Source organism: Notamacropus eugenii, chromosome 1, assembly GCF_028372415.1.
Source record: "Notamacropus eugenii isolate mMacEug1 chromosome 1, mMacEug1.pri_v2, whole genome shotgun sequence".
Taxonomy (NCBI): Eukaryota; Metazoa; Chordata; class Mammalia; order Diprotodontia; family Macropodidae; genus Notamacropus; species Notamacropus eugenii.
The window spans coordinates 665,889,032-665,905,129 of NC_092872.1; the positions used below are offsets into that span (position 1 = coordinate 665,889,032).

The window sequence follows — 16,098 nt, forward strand, 5'->3', positions numbered from 1 at the left end:
CACTTAATGATGAAATATTAGAAAAGATTGTATTTACATCTTTTAACTGTTTTCTAGCTATGTGTCAGAATCATATAATAAGATTTTATGTTCAGCTATTCAGATTAATCGTTTCATCTGGTTTGAAAACAAAAAGTCCACATATATTTGGTTTGATTAAATTTGTTTAAACCTCCAGTAATATCATGTAATTGGCCCCAGCAAGAGTGTAAATTCATCTAGGAGAAATCAACTCTGCGTATTTAAACTTGATACAAATTTACCAGAAGAAACTCAGAACATGTTAACAGCTCTTCTTCTTTTTCATCAAATCAGAATAGCTTTTTGAGCTAGCATTGCAAAATAATCTAAGAAGATGTGACTTAGGAAATTTAATTTTAAACAGTCAGAAGTACTGAGTTCCCCAGAAGTATATAAGCTTGAAGATTTTTCAGGTTTTAGCTTTTTAAAAAGTCACTCTGACGATAGTGAATCACAAGGGTGAGAGGTTCATATTGTGACTGTGTTACCTGAATCATAAAAATCCTTGTGCATATGGGTGTAAATGCTTCCTTCCCCTCCCCCCCAGGCAGTCAGCAGTCCAGGGGGCATCTCAAACATTAGCAGATTTGCAAAACTATAAGGAGGTTTGTAAAAATAAGCCGCTTCTGTGGTCTCTTTTGATAATCTTTTCGTTGAAGGGGAAAGCAGCTCAGAGAACAAAACAATTCGGGTCTTTGCTTTCATTTGCTAATAGATTATATTTTAGAAAGCAGATTTGTAAACATTAACAACTATATAACCTTTGTCTACAGGTTATTTAACCTAGATTTCTTTTTTTTTTTTTTAAAGCCACTTCCTTTTTGTGGTTTATTTCCTTCATTGAAATAGTAAATGATTGCAGGAAGATTTTTTTAATCCATTATATATATTTTGGTGGATGAATTATTTTAAAATATCTTAAAAGAATCTTTGTTGACTTTTATTGCTATGAGAAAGGGAGGGATAATATAAAAGCCATGTTTGTTGGGTACAACCTGTGTGTTATTTTTGGTTTTCCTCTTTCATGGTTGGTTGATTTATTTTGGTCTCATTGCATTTTTAAAATAGCTGAAACTAACTGGATTATGTTAGATCCAAGTGATCAAAGGTGCTTTAATTTGTGCCATTCATTAAGGATTCTTCTGGGATAATTTGTGCTACAATCTGTATATGCATATAAATATTTCATTTATGTCTCAGTCACCGGATATGTAAGTATACCATGAATTGATCATTTGCATGTACAGAGCTCTTGCTTTAGTTAAGTGTCAGTGGTTCAGAAGGCATTTCAAAAAGACAAAGGTATAATAAAATAAGTTTAAGGAGCACCTTTAAAAATCTTTTGCATATCTAGTTAATGTTATTTGAAAAAAAAAGTTGCTTTGTTTCTCCCCTTTTTTGTTTTAACTGAATAATGTATTTATAGAGTGCTTGCTTTCTAGTTTAAAATTCTGTAAGTGCTGTAAGGAAATGAAGGAGGTTTGGCTCTTTTACTCCATTATTGCAATTAGGAATTTAGCATCATCAGTGCCAAAGGACAAAGTGGTTCATGTGCCCGAGGGGGACAGGACAGTGATAAGATGATTTTTCGTCAAGGATCATTGGGTCGTAATTAAGTTACATTCATGGCTATTGCTTTTTGAAGGATGATTGGTAAATGACAGGCTTCATGTGCTTAGTGCGGACAGTGTTCACTAGGGCTTTTTCTCCCTCTGTCAGAAAATCCTGTTGAGCCTGATAATGTAAATGTGGCATTTTATTCTGAACAAAAGAGCAGGGAAATGAGCTATCTTGTCTAATCATTCAGTTGTTTAACACCGACTTCCAGTTTAGACTCAATTGGCTGGAAAGCACTTGACATGTGAAGTTAGTGCTGTTCGGAACGCATGTTTGAGTAAATTTTAAAGTAAGTGACAGCTAAATTGTACCTAGGGAAATTACAAAGCCTTCAACACAGTTAATTTTTTGGGGAGGATTAGTTGTAATTGCAACACCAGTCTCCTTGAAGATTCCTCGTTATAGCTGATGAACAGGAGGGGGAAAAAACATTTAGCTCTTTCAAGAGCTGGTTTTCTTAACAGAATAATTTTTTGTAAAGCTGATTGCCTCTTCCTGAATTGATTTCTCTCTACATTAACATCTGTTTATGATTTATATAGTGGGATTTGTTTTTAAGTGTTTTTTGTTGTGGGTATTTTTTTTTTAACTTTTCTCCTTCCCACTCACTCCCTCATCCCTCAAGAGTCCCCTTTTCCTTCTCTCTCTCTCCCTCTCCCCCTCTCCCTCTCTCCCTCCCTCCTTCTCTCTCTCTCTCTCCCTCTCTAGTGGTTTCAGATTTGAGAGCTTTTCAATCAGTAAACCCCTTAGGTAAATTGCCACTTCACTAAAGCTTTATGCATAACGTGGAAGCACTTCATTCCAATTAGAATCAATATTTAGAGTCTTATTTTTATCAAGCTTATTCTCAGGGTTGGAAAGTTATTTATTGTGAGTAAAGCGTTTAGGTTCAAAGGTTCTATGGAAAATAGAAAGAAATGACATAAGGTTTAACAGTTTATGATAATTTGCTATTGGTCCTTACAAGTACAGTAGCTCAAGTCCTTGTTAAGGTTCTATTTGATTTAATTGAGACTATCCTGTAAAGAACTATGAATAGACTAACTAGGGATTTGGGCCTTTTATGGGTCAAGCATAACTTTCATACTTTTATAATCATTTGTGTTATTATGGCATACATCAATTTTATTTGTAAACAGCTATTTCAGGTAGATAGGTAATATATAAAATATACTGGCAACATGCTATATGTTTGGAAGAGCTGGCAGATTTCCTTTCCTTTAATACAGAAGCTGTGCCACTTGATAGGCATTCAGTCTATAAATTGTATCCATTTATAAAATTAAAAGCTGCTTATGAGATCTAGAATAAAATATTTAAAAAAATTCAAATCTTTTCAGTTGTTGATAGCATCAGTTAGCAAAGTTCTCCTTTACTCTTTTGTTTTAAAGCCTACTTATTCAGATGACCTCTGAATTTGAGACTCAGGTAATGTTATGATGAAGTCTAATGTCCACCGTTTGTATATTTTTTATTTCTTCTACTACTTAGCCTACAAATCCTATTGGTATTCCTTTGTGCTTAAATATATAGTAGTCATATTAATTTTTGACATAGTAGATAGCTTGGGGTTTAAAAAAGGTTGACCTTAATTACAACGTTGCCCTTTCATAGTCTTCATAGCTGACAATGAAATTGAAGTCATTTTTAAGGCATGGACAATCCCATTCTAGGTCTGATATGTTTATAACACAAAATGGCACATGAGATATAATACTTTTATTTAGATTAGAAGAAATAGAGGTTTCAATTGCAAAACAATGACCTGGGAAGAATCCTAGCTCTGGAACTTAATATTTTATGTTCTTGAGCAGGTGCCCTCATCTTTGGTCCTTTCTTTCTCCCCATTCAGTCTCCTCTTTCCTAATTCCTTTCCTTTTCCTTCTTATGAAGGAGTTGGTCTAGTGGCTCTTTAACGGCTCTACATCTGTGTTCTTCCTCATGATCCCTGCAGTCTATGTGACCAGACTATACTTCTCTGATTCTTTTGTAGATTAAGTGGTCTTTTACTCACATATTACAAAAAATTTTCCTCTAGGAATAATAATAAAGTACTAACAAACATGTAAACAATTTTTCCCCAAAAGTAGCATTTCTAAAGGGTTAGAGTAGATTTTCCCCATTGTTTTTCATGTTGTGGATCCCCTTTAACAGTCTGGTGAAACATGTGGTCTCCTCAGAATAATGCATCTAAGTGCTAAAATAAAATGCATAAGAAAATAAATCATGTTGAAATAAAGATGCAATTTTTTCTCTGTCCAAGTTCATAGACCTCCTGAAATCTATCTTGGACCCCAGATTAAAACCAGGTCTAGAGCAAATTGTATAAAACAAGGGAAAATTGGTGACTGCCATATTAGTTTGTCTAACATACCTGTTGTTATACCAGGAGGATTGTCTGAACTGCAGAGTTCAAAATTACCGAATGACAGATAGGATTTAAAAGTATATGGGTGAAGACTCAGGGTCTATTTTTGTTCCCTGAAGTTAGACGTATAGTGAATTGGTCTTAAATTGTGTAAGTACAAATATATTCCTTTCTCTACTTTTCCTATTGCTGCTCTTATTTGCTGCTGAGTAATAACCACGCTTTATAGCTTATCCCCTCCACGTATTATTTCAGTGACTTTTATTAGAGATGGAAAAGATCTGTCAGCACCGTCTAGAGTTTACTAAGCATTTTAATTTTTCTGTGTACTTTGCAAGAAGGATTTTATTACACAACCTTAATTTATTTTATTGGCATCTAAAAGGAGGAAACCTTTACATGCATGTGAGATTAGCAACAAAAAGCTAACTTCTTATTGTTGTTATTTTACACATATAGAAATACGTTCAGAAGCATACATTTAGAGGCCAAAGATTGTTGACATGTCTCTTTGATTGATGGAACATTTATTCAATAGTTTATTGATAGTTTTGACCTGAAAAAAAGTTACTTTCATGGTATGGAAATAAAACTGGAGAGTCATTCTTCCCAGATTGTATTTGTTACTAAAACTCTCAAGTTTATTTCATGATTTTGTTTGTTAGGGGAATATGGGTGGCTATTAATTAAATGGATGTACAGAAAGATGCTAACAGAACTTTGGTCCAACGCAAGATAAAGGAGTGATCATAACAATCTTTCATCTGTGGTAGCGACTGTTGCATTTCTCCTGTATGACAGTAATCTAGCCTGCAGCATCTACTTGCAGTTTTGAAATTAACCTGTAATTTAGTCTTCACCCCAAATGACAAAAATCCCCATGCCTCTGTGGGGTGCCGGAAGATGCGCTGTCAACAGGGCTCGGTGGAGCTGAGGAGGGGGAGCGCACTTCGCCATCGGCTCATTTTCACGGGGTGTCAGTGTGACTGCAACAAAATTAGAGTTTCTTCTGAGAGTGTATTTTACTCTAAAGTACAGCTGAAAATCCTAATCTTGATAAAAATAGTCATTCAATCTGGAGCAACTGATCATTTGTATAACGGACAGAATATTAGTGGTTTAACAAAAATGGGAGATGATTCTGTCTAAACTATTGCATATGTGTGAGATCATTTACTTTGACTCCAAAAAGGTTGTGAATTTGAGCCATAACTTTTTTCCAATCACAAGTTTTTCCCATAAATTGCCTGCTTGACTCTTGAACAGGTAGATAGAACACTGGGCCTGAAGTCAGGAAGACCTGAGTTCAAATGCGGCCTCTGACACTCACTAGCTATGTGACCCTGGGCAAATCATTTACCCTTTGTGTTACCTTAATCAGCTGGAAGAGAAAACAGCAAAGCACCATATTATCTTTGCCAAGATAACTATGTATAGATTCACAAAGAGTCAGACACAACTGAACAACAATAACAGTAACTTTTGAACATCATCATAGAATATCAAAATTGGAGGGGACCTCAGGACCCATCTGTACCACCCATGCCTAACAGACATTCTTCTGCAGTAGTAAGTGAATGTCTGGCTCTGGCTCAGAGACCTTTGGTAAAGGGAGCACACTTTCCTCCTAAAGCACCCTACTCACCATTGAAAGTTTTTCCTTTTGTTGAACCTAAAATTCTCTTTGGAATTTCCACCTATTATTTCTGGTCATGCCTTCAGTGGACCAACTAGTCAATCAGTACGTTTTTATTAAGTACTTTCTATTGCAAAACACTGTGCTAAGTTCTGGGCATACAAAGGAAGGCAAAACCCAGAACAAATCAAGGGATCGTTCCTCAAATACTTAAAAAGAGCTGTCATAGCTGCTCCAAACATCTCTGGTTTCTTTAGCTTTTTTTTTTTCTGTTTTATATAACTTAGCTACTGTGGGTGTGGGGTGGGAAAGGTAGATATGTGGGACAAGGACAAAGGTCAGTTTTAGAGACAGCATTATTTAATGGGAAGAATACTGGACTTGGTGTCAGGAAAGCCCCAAATTTGAATCTTGCCTCTCGTTAGCCGTAGACTGATGAACAATTCACTAATCTACCCTTTGTAGACAAGGAAATGGATTTTTAAGGAGAGTAATAACTGTAGTTCCAGAGAGAATCAGCTAAGATTACTTCTATATTAGAGTCATGAGGTTGTGTTTTTGTTTCAGCCACTGACAAATTGGTTACTCTTTTGGGGCATCACTTTTCTGTCCTGTAAATGAAGGCCTCTTACTAGGTGAATGTGGTCCTTTTTGGGAGGTCATTTGCCATAGTGAATTGATAGCTTACTTTAAAGTCAGAAAGAACAAGGTCATGCATTTAACTTTCCAGTGACTCAGGCAGCTCTATGAGGACTAAGTTGCAGAAGAGTTGCCATATATGGTAGAGAGTGTTTTTTGACAAAGAGATCCCCGTTACTCTGACTCCATTGAAATCACCAGTCTAGCATTCCCCTCTCTGTTCCCCAAAGACCTGCTAGTTGCAAGGGTGGTATTTTATCATATAAACTCTTTAGATGTATATGATAAACTTGAGGTTTATAGAGGGATTTATTTACTTTGTCTCAGAAGTGTCAGTGTGATGAAATAAAACAATACTTTGACTATTGAACATCTGTTGAATTTTCCCAAATATTTGCTTGTCAGGGTCAGTAATGACACATTGTAGTGGGAAAAGGTTTTTTTGACAGTACATAAAGGTTCTGCATTTGGACTCTCTGTATCTAACCCTGGTACCTTAATATAAGATTGTTGTGAGATAGCTGCATCTGTTCTGTATGTTCAGTCATTGATATATTAAGCAAAAAGGGAAGATGACATGAGAAAAGGAAAATCCTCTCTAGATTTCTGTATGTCAGCACTTGAATGAGAAAAAATAAGTGGTCTTAAGTATTTTGAATAGCTGGGCTTAAATCATAAGCAAGGAGACTTTTTAAAAATATTAAGGTATAAGTTCTCTTTGTCATTGATATGGTTACTGAGTTTGTGTTTGCCCTCATTTCCATTTGGTCATTTTTCTTTTTAGGGATGACATACCTGCAGCTCTTGAAGCCACAATTGACTGCTATAAGAAATATGGTGTAATGCCCAGGATCCATGAGGTCTTATGCAAACTGATAGAAAAAGGAGAAACTGATCTAATTCAAAAAGGTTCGTTTTCTTTAATTTTTTTACTTTTAGAAAAAAATTTTCAGTATTGCATGTTCCAAGCTCTCCTTGGAATCAGAAAAGACTGCATTGAAGTCCCTGCCCCTGACACATTTTCTCTGTGACCTTGGTAATCTCTCAGTGCATTAAATGATCCAGAACTAAAAGGTGTACCTTGTATTGATTCCTCATTTGGGAATTGCCCATATCGATCAGAATCACAGATCTAATGTCCCTATCCTTAAACCCTCCTCTTTCAGAAGGGAAAGATTTGTGAGCAGAAAATTAAGTTTTTATAAGCATATTAGAAGTACTTATTTCAGTTTTCACTATCTTTTTTTAATAACACCATCGTTTTCCCCAACCACGCAGCAAACCATGCCTTATGTTTTTTGTTGTATGTGTATATCCAGGGCCTGGAACATTGTAGGTGCTTAATAAATGCTCATTAATTGAATGGGACATAGAATAAAAAAGGGGAAAAAAGCACTTTTCTACCAAGCTATCAAGGGCCTCATCTGAGTCTGACTGAATGAGTGGGGGTTGTGATGATGGTGGCTTACATCCACCGTTCTCACCTGTCTGTTTCTTACGTGCAGAATTCCAAAGTTATATTTACATAGTATTCAGTTTCTCCTATGTGGTCCTCTTGGAGAACGAAGAACAATCAACAACTAAGAACTTATTAAATGCTTTTGTGTTTCATGCCTGAATTATTAGGGAAAAATCTACACCAAGTTAGTTTCAGACATGAAAAAGGATTTATTAAAAGAAATTATGTTCAGAAAGAATACTATTGTAAAATACTCTCGCTACAATTTTTATGCTCCTTCATAGAATTTCTTCATAAGGAACAGCATTTTTCTCTCCCCTAGATTTTACTCAAGCCGTTTTCTTGCTGAAAGGAACTTACATCATCAGTTTGCGGGCTCTAGACCTCATGATGTTTAATCTGTCTGTTGCAGGAGAGAAGAAGCTGCTTGACAAATTACTTAAGGGGTCTTTGTCACATATTTAAAGTTTCCCTAAACAACAATTTATGTGACAATTTTCTCATCACGTCATATATTTCTATGTGCATGTTCTAGTAGACTAATTTATTTTCTCCTGTCCTCTCCAGCTATGGACTTTGTGAGCCAAGAGCAAGGGGAAATGACAATGCTCTATGATCTCTTCTTTGCCTTCATGCAGACAGGAAATTACAAAGAGGCCAAGAAGATCATTGAGGTGGGGGTTTAACTATAGTAGTCTAATCATGCAGCTATTTAGACTCTTAATTAGAATACATTTAAAAATTTTAACCTTTAATTAGAGTTGTTCTGATTCATGTTAATAGAATTCAATCCCAATAATGAAGGAAAAAAAAGAACTCGGCCACTTTCTTTATTGTGTATAATTACAGTTCAGAAGAGACAGTCTGGTTGTATATTAAATTTGTTTCCTTACGTTGTTAATTTCACTGTTAAATATCAAAATGATATTTGCATATTAAATCTTGGATTGTGGAACAATTAAATTAAACTGGCATTCCTGGGTGTAAAGTTGCTAATCCTCTTTGCCAAGGAATTCTTTGTTCTTAAAAGCACTGGAATTTAATTTGCTGCAGACCAGGCTCAGATTTATTTGTAATGCTTGTCTACAAGTTAATCAGCCAAACAAGTGCTTTCTGCAACTGTTTGGCATTTAATTTAGTAGTTCTTTTTTTCTCCTGTGGTAAGCAGCTTATAGGAAGTGGTAGGTGACAAACTTAGTCTGTTTGGGATTAGTATATTTTATAGACTTGATTGAAGTTTTATTGAAGTGCAATTGATAAGTCAAAGGGACAGTGGCAGAGTGTTGCCAAATTATGACTTTTCTGTTCAGCTATTTTGGTTCTCTTATAACAACCATGGTAACTATTGGGCTAGCTTTTTTTTTTTTTTGACTCCCTATGCTAAAATACTAATTGGTGAATCAGTCAACAATTATTTATTAAGTCCCAGCTATATGCCAGGTACTGTAATAGGTGCTTGGGGTATACAGTTACAATGTATGAAAACAGTCCCTATTATCAATGAATGTACGTGTGTGTGTGTGTGTGTGTGTGTGTGTGTGAGAGAGAGAGAATAAAATTATATTAGAAAAGGTATTGTGGTAAAAGAGTTGGCTACTCTTTATGTTTTACTTAATGCAGTTCATTTACACGCACACACACACACACGCGCGCACACACGCACACACACACGTGCGCGCACACACACGCGCACACACACACACCTTACATAAGTAAAGTAAACATACTTTACTTGGTAGTTTGGGAGAGAGGATACTAGTAGTTGAATGATTTAAGAAAGGTTTCCTGCAGAAGATAGTTCCTGTGCTCTGTCTTAAAGGGAGAGAAGGACGCTGAGGCAGAGATGAGGAGTGGTCAGCGTAAAGGCCTGGAGAAGGGTGATGCTGTGTTGTGTGTGAGGGAAGGAGAGATGGCCACTGATGTCCCATGTGATGGACAGGTTGGCTCAGGTCAGGCTGTGTAAGGCTTTAACAGCTAAACAAGAGTTTATACTTGATCCTAGAGGCAACTAGAATTGCCCTTCGGAAACATTTATGTGGCAGCGAGCAGCATATAGACTATTTCAGAGCTGAGGGAGAGGTACTTGAGATAAGAAGAGCAGTTGGGATGGTGTGGCAGCAGTTTAGGTGAGATGTGATGAGGACCTGCGCAAAAGTGGGATGAGTACCGAGAAGGGGCTGCCAGTGAGAGATGTTGTGATGGAGTCTAGTTCTGTCAGCTGGATGGGAGCAGAGAGGTAGAACAAGGAGTCAGACACCGAGGCGCCACACCTGGAGATGGGAAAGATGGTGGTGTTGTCAAGAGACATGAGCAGATAGTAGTTGGAGTGAGAATCGAATTGTCTGCTTGGTTTTCCCTTGTGACCTGCTTCACTTTTTCTTTGTCCAGACCTGTGATGTCATTGTTAATGGAAAGAGCATGGTGAGGGATCTCTCAAGGACAGATAACTGAACTTCAGTTCATAGTCTTACTCAGGTACCTGTTCACAGAGAGATACAGTGATTAAAGTTACCTAGCCACTGTGTGTTGGGGAGAGGGCCCATGCCAGGGGCTTTATTGCACCAAGACCAGCTTTCACAATGTTGCCCTGCTTTTTAGGGTCATCTTTTTAAAAGTTTGTTTAGACTTTTAGTTCACATTCATTATATAAATGTTACCACCTATTTTACTTTCTCCACAGTTGGGGAGAAGGGTGGGGGCAGGGCCTACAGAGTTTACCTAGAAGTGTCAGGGAATCGGTTGAAGGATGATATTGAAGGACTTGGGAGCACAAGCATAAGCTTCTTGAGGATAGCAGGTACTGTGTTGTTTTTTAAAAGTTTTATTATCATTATTATTTCCCTTAACAGATGGCATGGTGCTTTTTTCTGTGAGAGATGTTAGTAAATGTTTAAATTGAGTAAAAAATGCTCATTTAAAAATAAACACAAGAATAGTTTTTTTCTTAAAAGCATTAAAAATGAAAATACAGAAGACAGTAACAAGTTATTGAGGGTTTCAGGCAAAGCATGATGATTAGAATTGCGTTTAAGAAATCTCAGTTTGACAGAAGTTTAAAGGACAGATTTTAGGCGAGAAAGAAGTAGGGAGGCTATTCTAGAAAATAACTCCTGGCTTTCCTACCACTCCACATTCCTTAGCCCCAAATCTTTCATGGCCCTTTGGGGTTCTGGAGTAACTGATAGCATTTATTTCTAGAGTACTTGGTTTTTTTTTTTACCCTACAGAAATTTCAGTGGGTTTGCGCTGCCGCTTCCTAGCAGCTAAATGTTGTACTCCCTCCATCTCTGTGAGCCCGTAGGGCTTCATCCAAATATATGAGAGAATAGACTTCTTGCATAGAAATGCCTAAGTTTCATATTCCCTCTTGTCTTCAAACTCCCTCCCCGCGATCCAAATATGAATCCTTTATATGTGTTCTAAGTTTTTTCTCTGTCCTACGTTGGTACTTTCAGGTTCTCTTCCCTTGTCTTTTCTCAGATTTCACTCTTAGCACTCTCTCTGAAAATCCTGCCTTAATTGCTTACTGTAATGTGCCTTGCTCAGCCTGCATCCATATCCTAACAGTTTCTGTTTCCTGTGAGAAGAGCCAGTTGTTGTCATTTTTGTACCTGTTTATTTTATAACTCTCCCCACTTTCTAGTGTGTTTCTCCCAGGCTCCTAAGTCCCTGATAATATTAACGTTTCCTTCAATTATTTATAATTTATGTATTTTTTATGAAGACCATATGGATTCTGATTTTTAATCCATTCTCCAGAGAGGGCTCTCTTACATTTACCTACCATAACTTGCTTAGCCAATCTCCAGTTGATTGGTTTCTAGTTTTTTGTTTTTTGTTTTTTGCTATTATAAAAAATACTGCTATAAATATTTTGGTGGTAAATGGGGGTTTTCTTTTTTTTTGTCAGTAACCTTGGAACATGTGCCTAGCAACCAGGTCTACAGGGCAAAAGGTTCATGCTTTTCAGTCATTTTCACAACATAAATCCTAATAACTTTGCAAAATGTTTGGATCACTTCGCAGCTCCACCAAGTTAGTTTGTCAAACATTAGTTTGTCAGTTTTTTCTACAACTCTTCCAACGGTGATCATTCCCATCTTTTGTCATCTTTGTCACTTTTCTAGATGTAAGGTGAAACCTCAGTCATTTTGATTTGTGTTTCCCTTATTATTTGTGATTTAGTGGCCTCTTTCACATGGTTTATAGTTTCCAGTTCTTTTGAGAAAAGTTTATTCATATCCCAGTTTATTCACATGCCATTGTGTAGAATGTGTCTGGAGTAATCCCTATTTCTGCACTGTGCTGGAGGTACATTGGGCTGTATTAACATTTATGGTTATCTGCTGTTGTTCCCTCCTACTTATTTTACTTAAAATTCAAAACCTTTTGCACAAGCAAATTCAGAGCAATTAAAATTAAGGGAAACAATTAGCTGGGAAAATCACAATAAAATTTCTTCAATACAAGTCTGAGATCCAAGATTTATAGGCATTTGATGCAATTATTAAAGTATAAGCATTCCTTAATAGGTAAATGGAAGCTATTAAGACAAGAGAAATAAATTAAAGGCATAAATATGGGAAATGATGAGGCAGAATTTGCTAGTCACGTGTTTACTTACAATGTCTTAGATTAGCTTCATTAAAGTGACAGTATATAAAATAAACCCACAGAAGTCAGCATTTTTATATAGCAGTAACAAAAACCATGAGGAAAAATAGTAAAGGAAGTGTTATTTTAAATAATTTAGAAATAACTAAAATATCTGAGCTTCAGCCTATCAAGACATGCTCAATACTTATGAATTACAACATTTGCCTTAAAGACAAAGAGGTCAAGTGAAGTGACTGGAGGAATATTCAGTGCTCACAGCTCACAATAAAATAAAAATGATGCATTATTTAAGTTAATTTACACATTTAGTGCTATGCAAACTACTAAGGCAATATTTTACAGTTCGAGGCAAAATAATAGCAGTTATTTAGACCCAAAACAATGAAAAAAAGAAGTGAAAGGAAACTAACACTTTTTAATTCTGATATGACTTCTAATTCTTTTACAAAGCAGTAGTCATCAGAATTATTTGGTATTCTTTAGAAGTAGAAAAGTAGACCATTGAAACAGAACAGGCCAGGAAGAATTAAAACCAACCTTAAGTGTCACCTTTTTCTTAACCATTTGCCTCAGTTTCCTCAATCATAGAAGGGAGACTACAGTAGTACCTGCCTCCCAGGGTTGTGGTGGGATCAGGGGAATAGTCAGTCAGTGTTTATTAAGCGCCTGCCACGTGCCAGGCACCGTGCTAAGCACTGGAGATACAGAAGCAGCAAAAGATAGTCCTTTCCCTCAGAGAACCCACAAAATGAGCAGACACCATGTAAGAGCTAGTTATCATTGTTGTTATCTTTATGTTAATGCTAAATAGAGATCTTAAACAGTTAGGGTCTAAGGAAAGGGAAGAAGAGACTTATGCTCTTGATGGATTTACAGGAGAGTTAGTCATGCTTATAAAGAGCATTCCTACATGCCTTTTATGATTTAATACAGTCCTAAGATATCCACTAGGGAAGGATAAAATTAAAAAAAGGAAAATTATCAGCCTGTATCATTATATAAAATCCACTCAAACTACAATAATTTATCTAAGAAATCATTCACTATAACCAAATTGGATTTATATCTTGGATGCAACGATGGTTCAATATTAGGAAAACAATATGAAATTAATCATTTTTTAAAAAAAAATCCCAAGCCTTGATTATCTCAATAACTTTAAAATGTAATCTCCTTGATGGCAGTGATTGTCTTTGCATCCCCAGTGTTTAGCATGATGACTTTCACAGAGCAGGTACTCAATTAATGATCATTTATCGGTTGATCAACATCTTTAGCTTTGGATTGCCCCTTTGACTATTTTACTTCAATTTGCTATTCTCCCTTTGCTCTCTTAATGTACTTCTTTGTTTTGATTGGTTTTCCCCACAAGCAGACTTCCATTATTTGTCTCATTCCTTTTGTTAATTGCCAGCTTAAGGCCTGCCTCATATTGATCACTTGATTCTAGCCAAGCCTTCTTGATCCAGGGTGTCAAAAAGCATTCATTTTTTCCCGTATGCTAGGCCCTGCCAAATGTGGGGGATACAAGAAATGACACAATTAAAATGACCCAGCCAACTGGGTACATAAAATGTATATACAAAGGTAATCTGGGAGAACAGAGGGTTAGAACCTATGTGGCTAGATGTACTCCTTAGAAAATTCACCTCAGCAGCTATTGGAAAGTTGGATTGGGATGGGGAGAAACCTGAGTCAGGGACACCAGTTACACAGTTGGACTGACTGGGGCAGAAGGTAATGAGAGTTGTTGCAGTGGTATGTGAAGAAGAGAGGCTGAAGGCAGGCAGGCAACAATTACTTACTTGGTGCCAGGCACTGTACTAAATGCTGAGGATACAAGTTCTCAATTTCTGAAAGAACTTATATTCTATTTGGAGAAGACAACACAAAAGCTGAAAAATGGGTTGGAGCCTGGCCAGATGATGTCCAAAATGGAGACTCAGGTAAGAACTCATCAGTGAAAGCAAAAAGAATTCACAGGTACGGAGGAAAGTCCCAAGGTGAGAAGTCAGCTGAGGCAAAGAAGCAATGGTAGACCATTTGTTACTCCTGGGTCTAAGTTCTATGGTTCAGGACCGTCCTCTCTCATTGTGATAGCCTTCTCAATGATTTCCTGCCCATTGGTCTCTTCACTCTAATTTATCCTTTATGCTCCTTTTGCATAGCTCTGACTATGGCTTTCCAGGCGCTCTTCGTTCTGTGCAGAATAAGGCCTAGGTTTTTGGATTATCCTCTATTCTAAGGCCTTCCACCACTCTGACTCCTACATACCTTTTAGCTTTATCTCATAGTAGTTCTCATTTTACATATTTTATGCTGTCACCAAACTGAATCATTCACCAGATTTTTGTCCCTCCCATCTCTGTGTTTTTATATTCTCATCCTGCTTGGAATGGAAATAGAGGTTGTGCAGCAGCAACCTTTTGGTGATTGCTTTTTTGTAGTAAAATTGTTTTATGTTTGAAGAATTCCATTGATCAACACATGTTTTATATTCCAAGTGTGAAGTGAACATGAAATTGGGTCCCTGTGATGTTCACATTTTTGTACACAAAAGTTGTCTTTGAAGGAAGAGATTGGAAGTTAATTCAGTTTTCAGAGATTGGTGCACAAGGATAGTTTTGTTGGAGTGTTCAGAAAGCTGTGAAACCTGCTTTGCTAAGTTTTAGCCTAAATATATTTCTTGTTATTTTGAATATTTTGAGGTGGAAACTCATAAACTTAGGGGACAAAAGGTAAGGAGGAGGTGTTGCCTGCCAACATTGACCGTTACAACATTTTCTAAGCTTCTTTGAAGATGTAATATCAAGCAAGGATACCACTTTAAAAGCACCAACTTCAGCTTTAAGCCTGCTCAGTTATTTTTTTCCTCCTTGTGAGTTTTTTCATTCTTTCTTTGAAGGATTAGAAAGAAGGGCAAATTTTGGAGAGATTTTTGAAAATGTAGAAGAGCAATTCCATCTAGTATTGGCTTCCCCCACCCCATTGTCTTCTTACTAGCATATATGCTAAGGAGGGAACACAAATCTTTTATGAATGAATTTCCTACAGTACTCAGGGCATACTATCGATCTTTCTGACAGAAATTAAGATTTCCCATTCTCTGTAATCAGTTTATTCCTGTGTTTGGAGTTGTATCCTCTCCCTTCAGAAAGTCTTAACAAGTACTAAGAAAATACAGTTCTTTTACAGTACTCTAGGATAAAGAGAACTGGGGATATATTTTTCCTGTATTATTATATAGGTGCTTATTTTGGTATTTGTGAAGCATCATTTGAGGTGATGAGCATCATTTTGGGATATTAAAGTCACAGTTAATTTCATGGTAAGCCTGGAATTTTAAGGTGAATTGGTATTTTTTTTTGATACCATGCTTATATTAAAAACTGGATATGTCTAGATTTTTTTACTTTGCATAAACTGAACACATTTTACAAGCACATTTTAGTCCCTTATGAAAATTCAGTTTTTTTCTTACAAAAAAATATACCCCACACTTGCAAATGTGGAGTGTTTTAAAACAAACTGGCCCAGATGAAAGCAAATATGACAGTCTTTTTATTATAATAATTACTTTTACTTACTACCTGTTAAATAGATCAGGAAAGATAGGTAGCAAGTTTAGTATTTTAATTAGGTGGTAATGCACATTGAGAATTTCCCTCAGATCTTGCTTACTATTAATACTTTTTTGAATTCATTCATTATAATCTACTTCCATTTTAAAACTCACTAAGA

General features: G+C 36.4%; 1 protein-coding gene across 4 annotated transcripts in view; it reads left to right on the forward strand.

The window, feature by feature from the left end:
- The window catches only part of LRPPRC (leucine rich pentatricopeptide repeat containing), a 111,635-nt gene that overhangs the window by 61,897 nt on the left and 33,640 nt on the right, over positions 1-16,098 (forward strand). For all 4 annotated transcript variants that reach the window (XM_072635739.1, XM_072635740.1, XM_072635738.1 and 1 more), the window contains 2 exons: positions 7,066-7,190; positions 8,308-8,414. In XM_072635739.1, the coding sequence (XP_072491840.1) occupies positions 7,066-7,190; positions 8,308-8,414 (232 nt within the window). The remainder of the gene's footprint in view (positions 1-7,065; positions 7,191-8,307; positions 8,415-16,098) is intronic.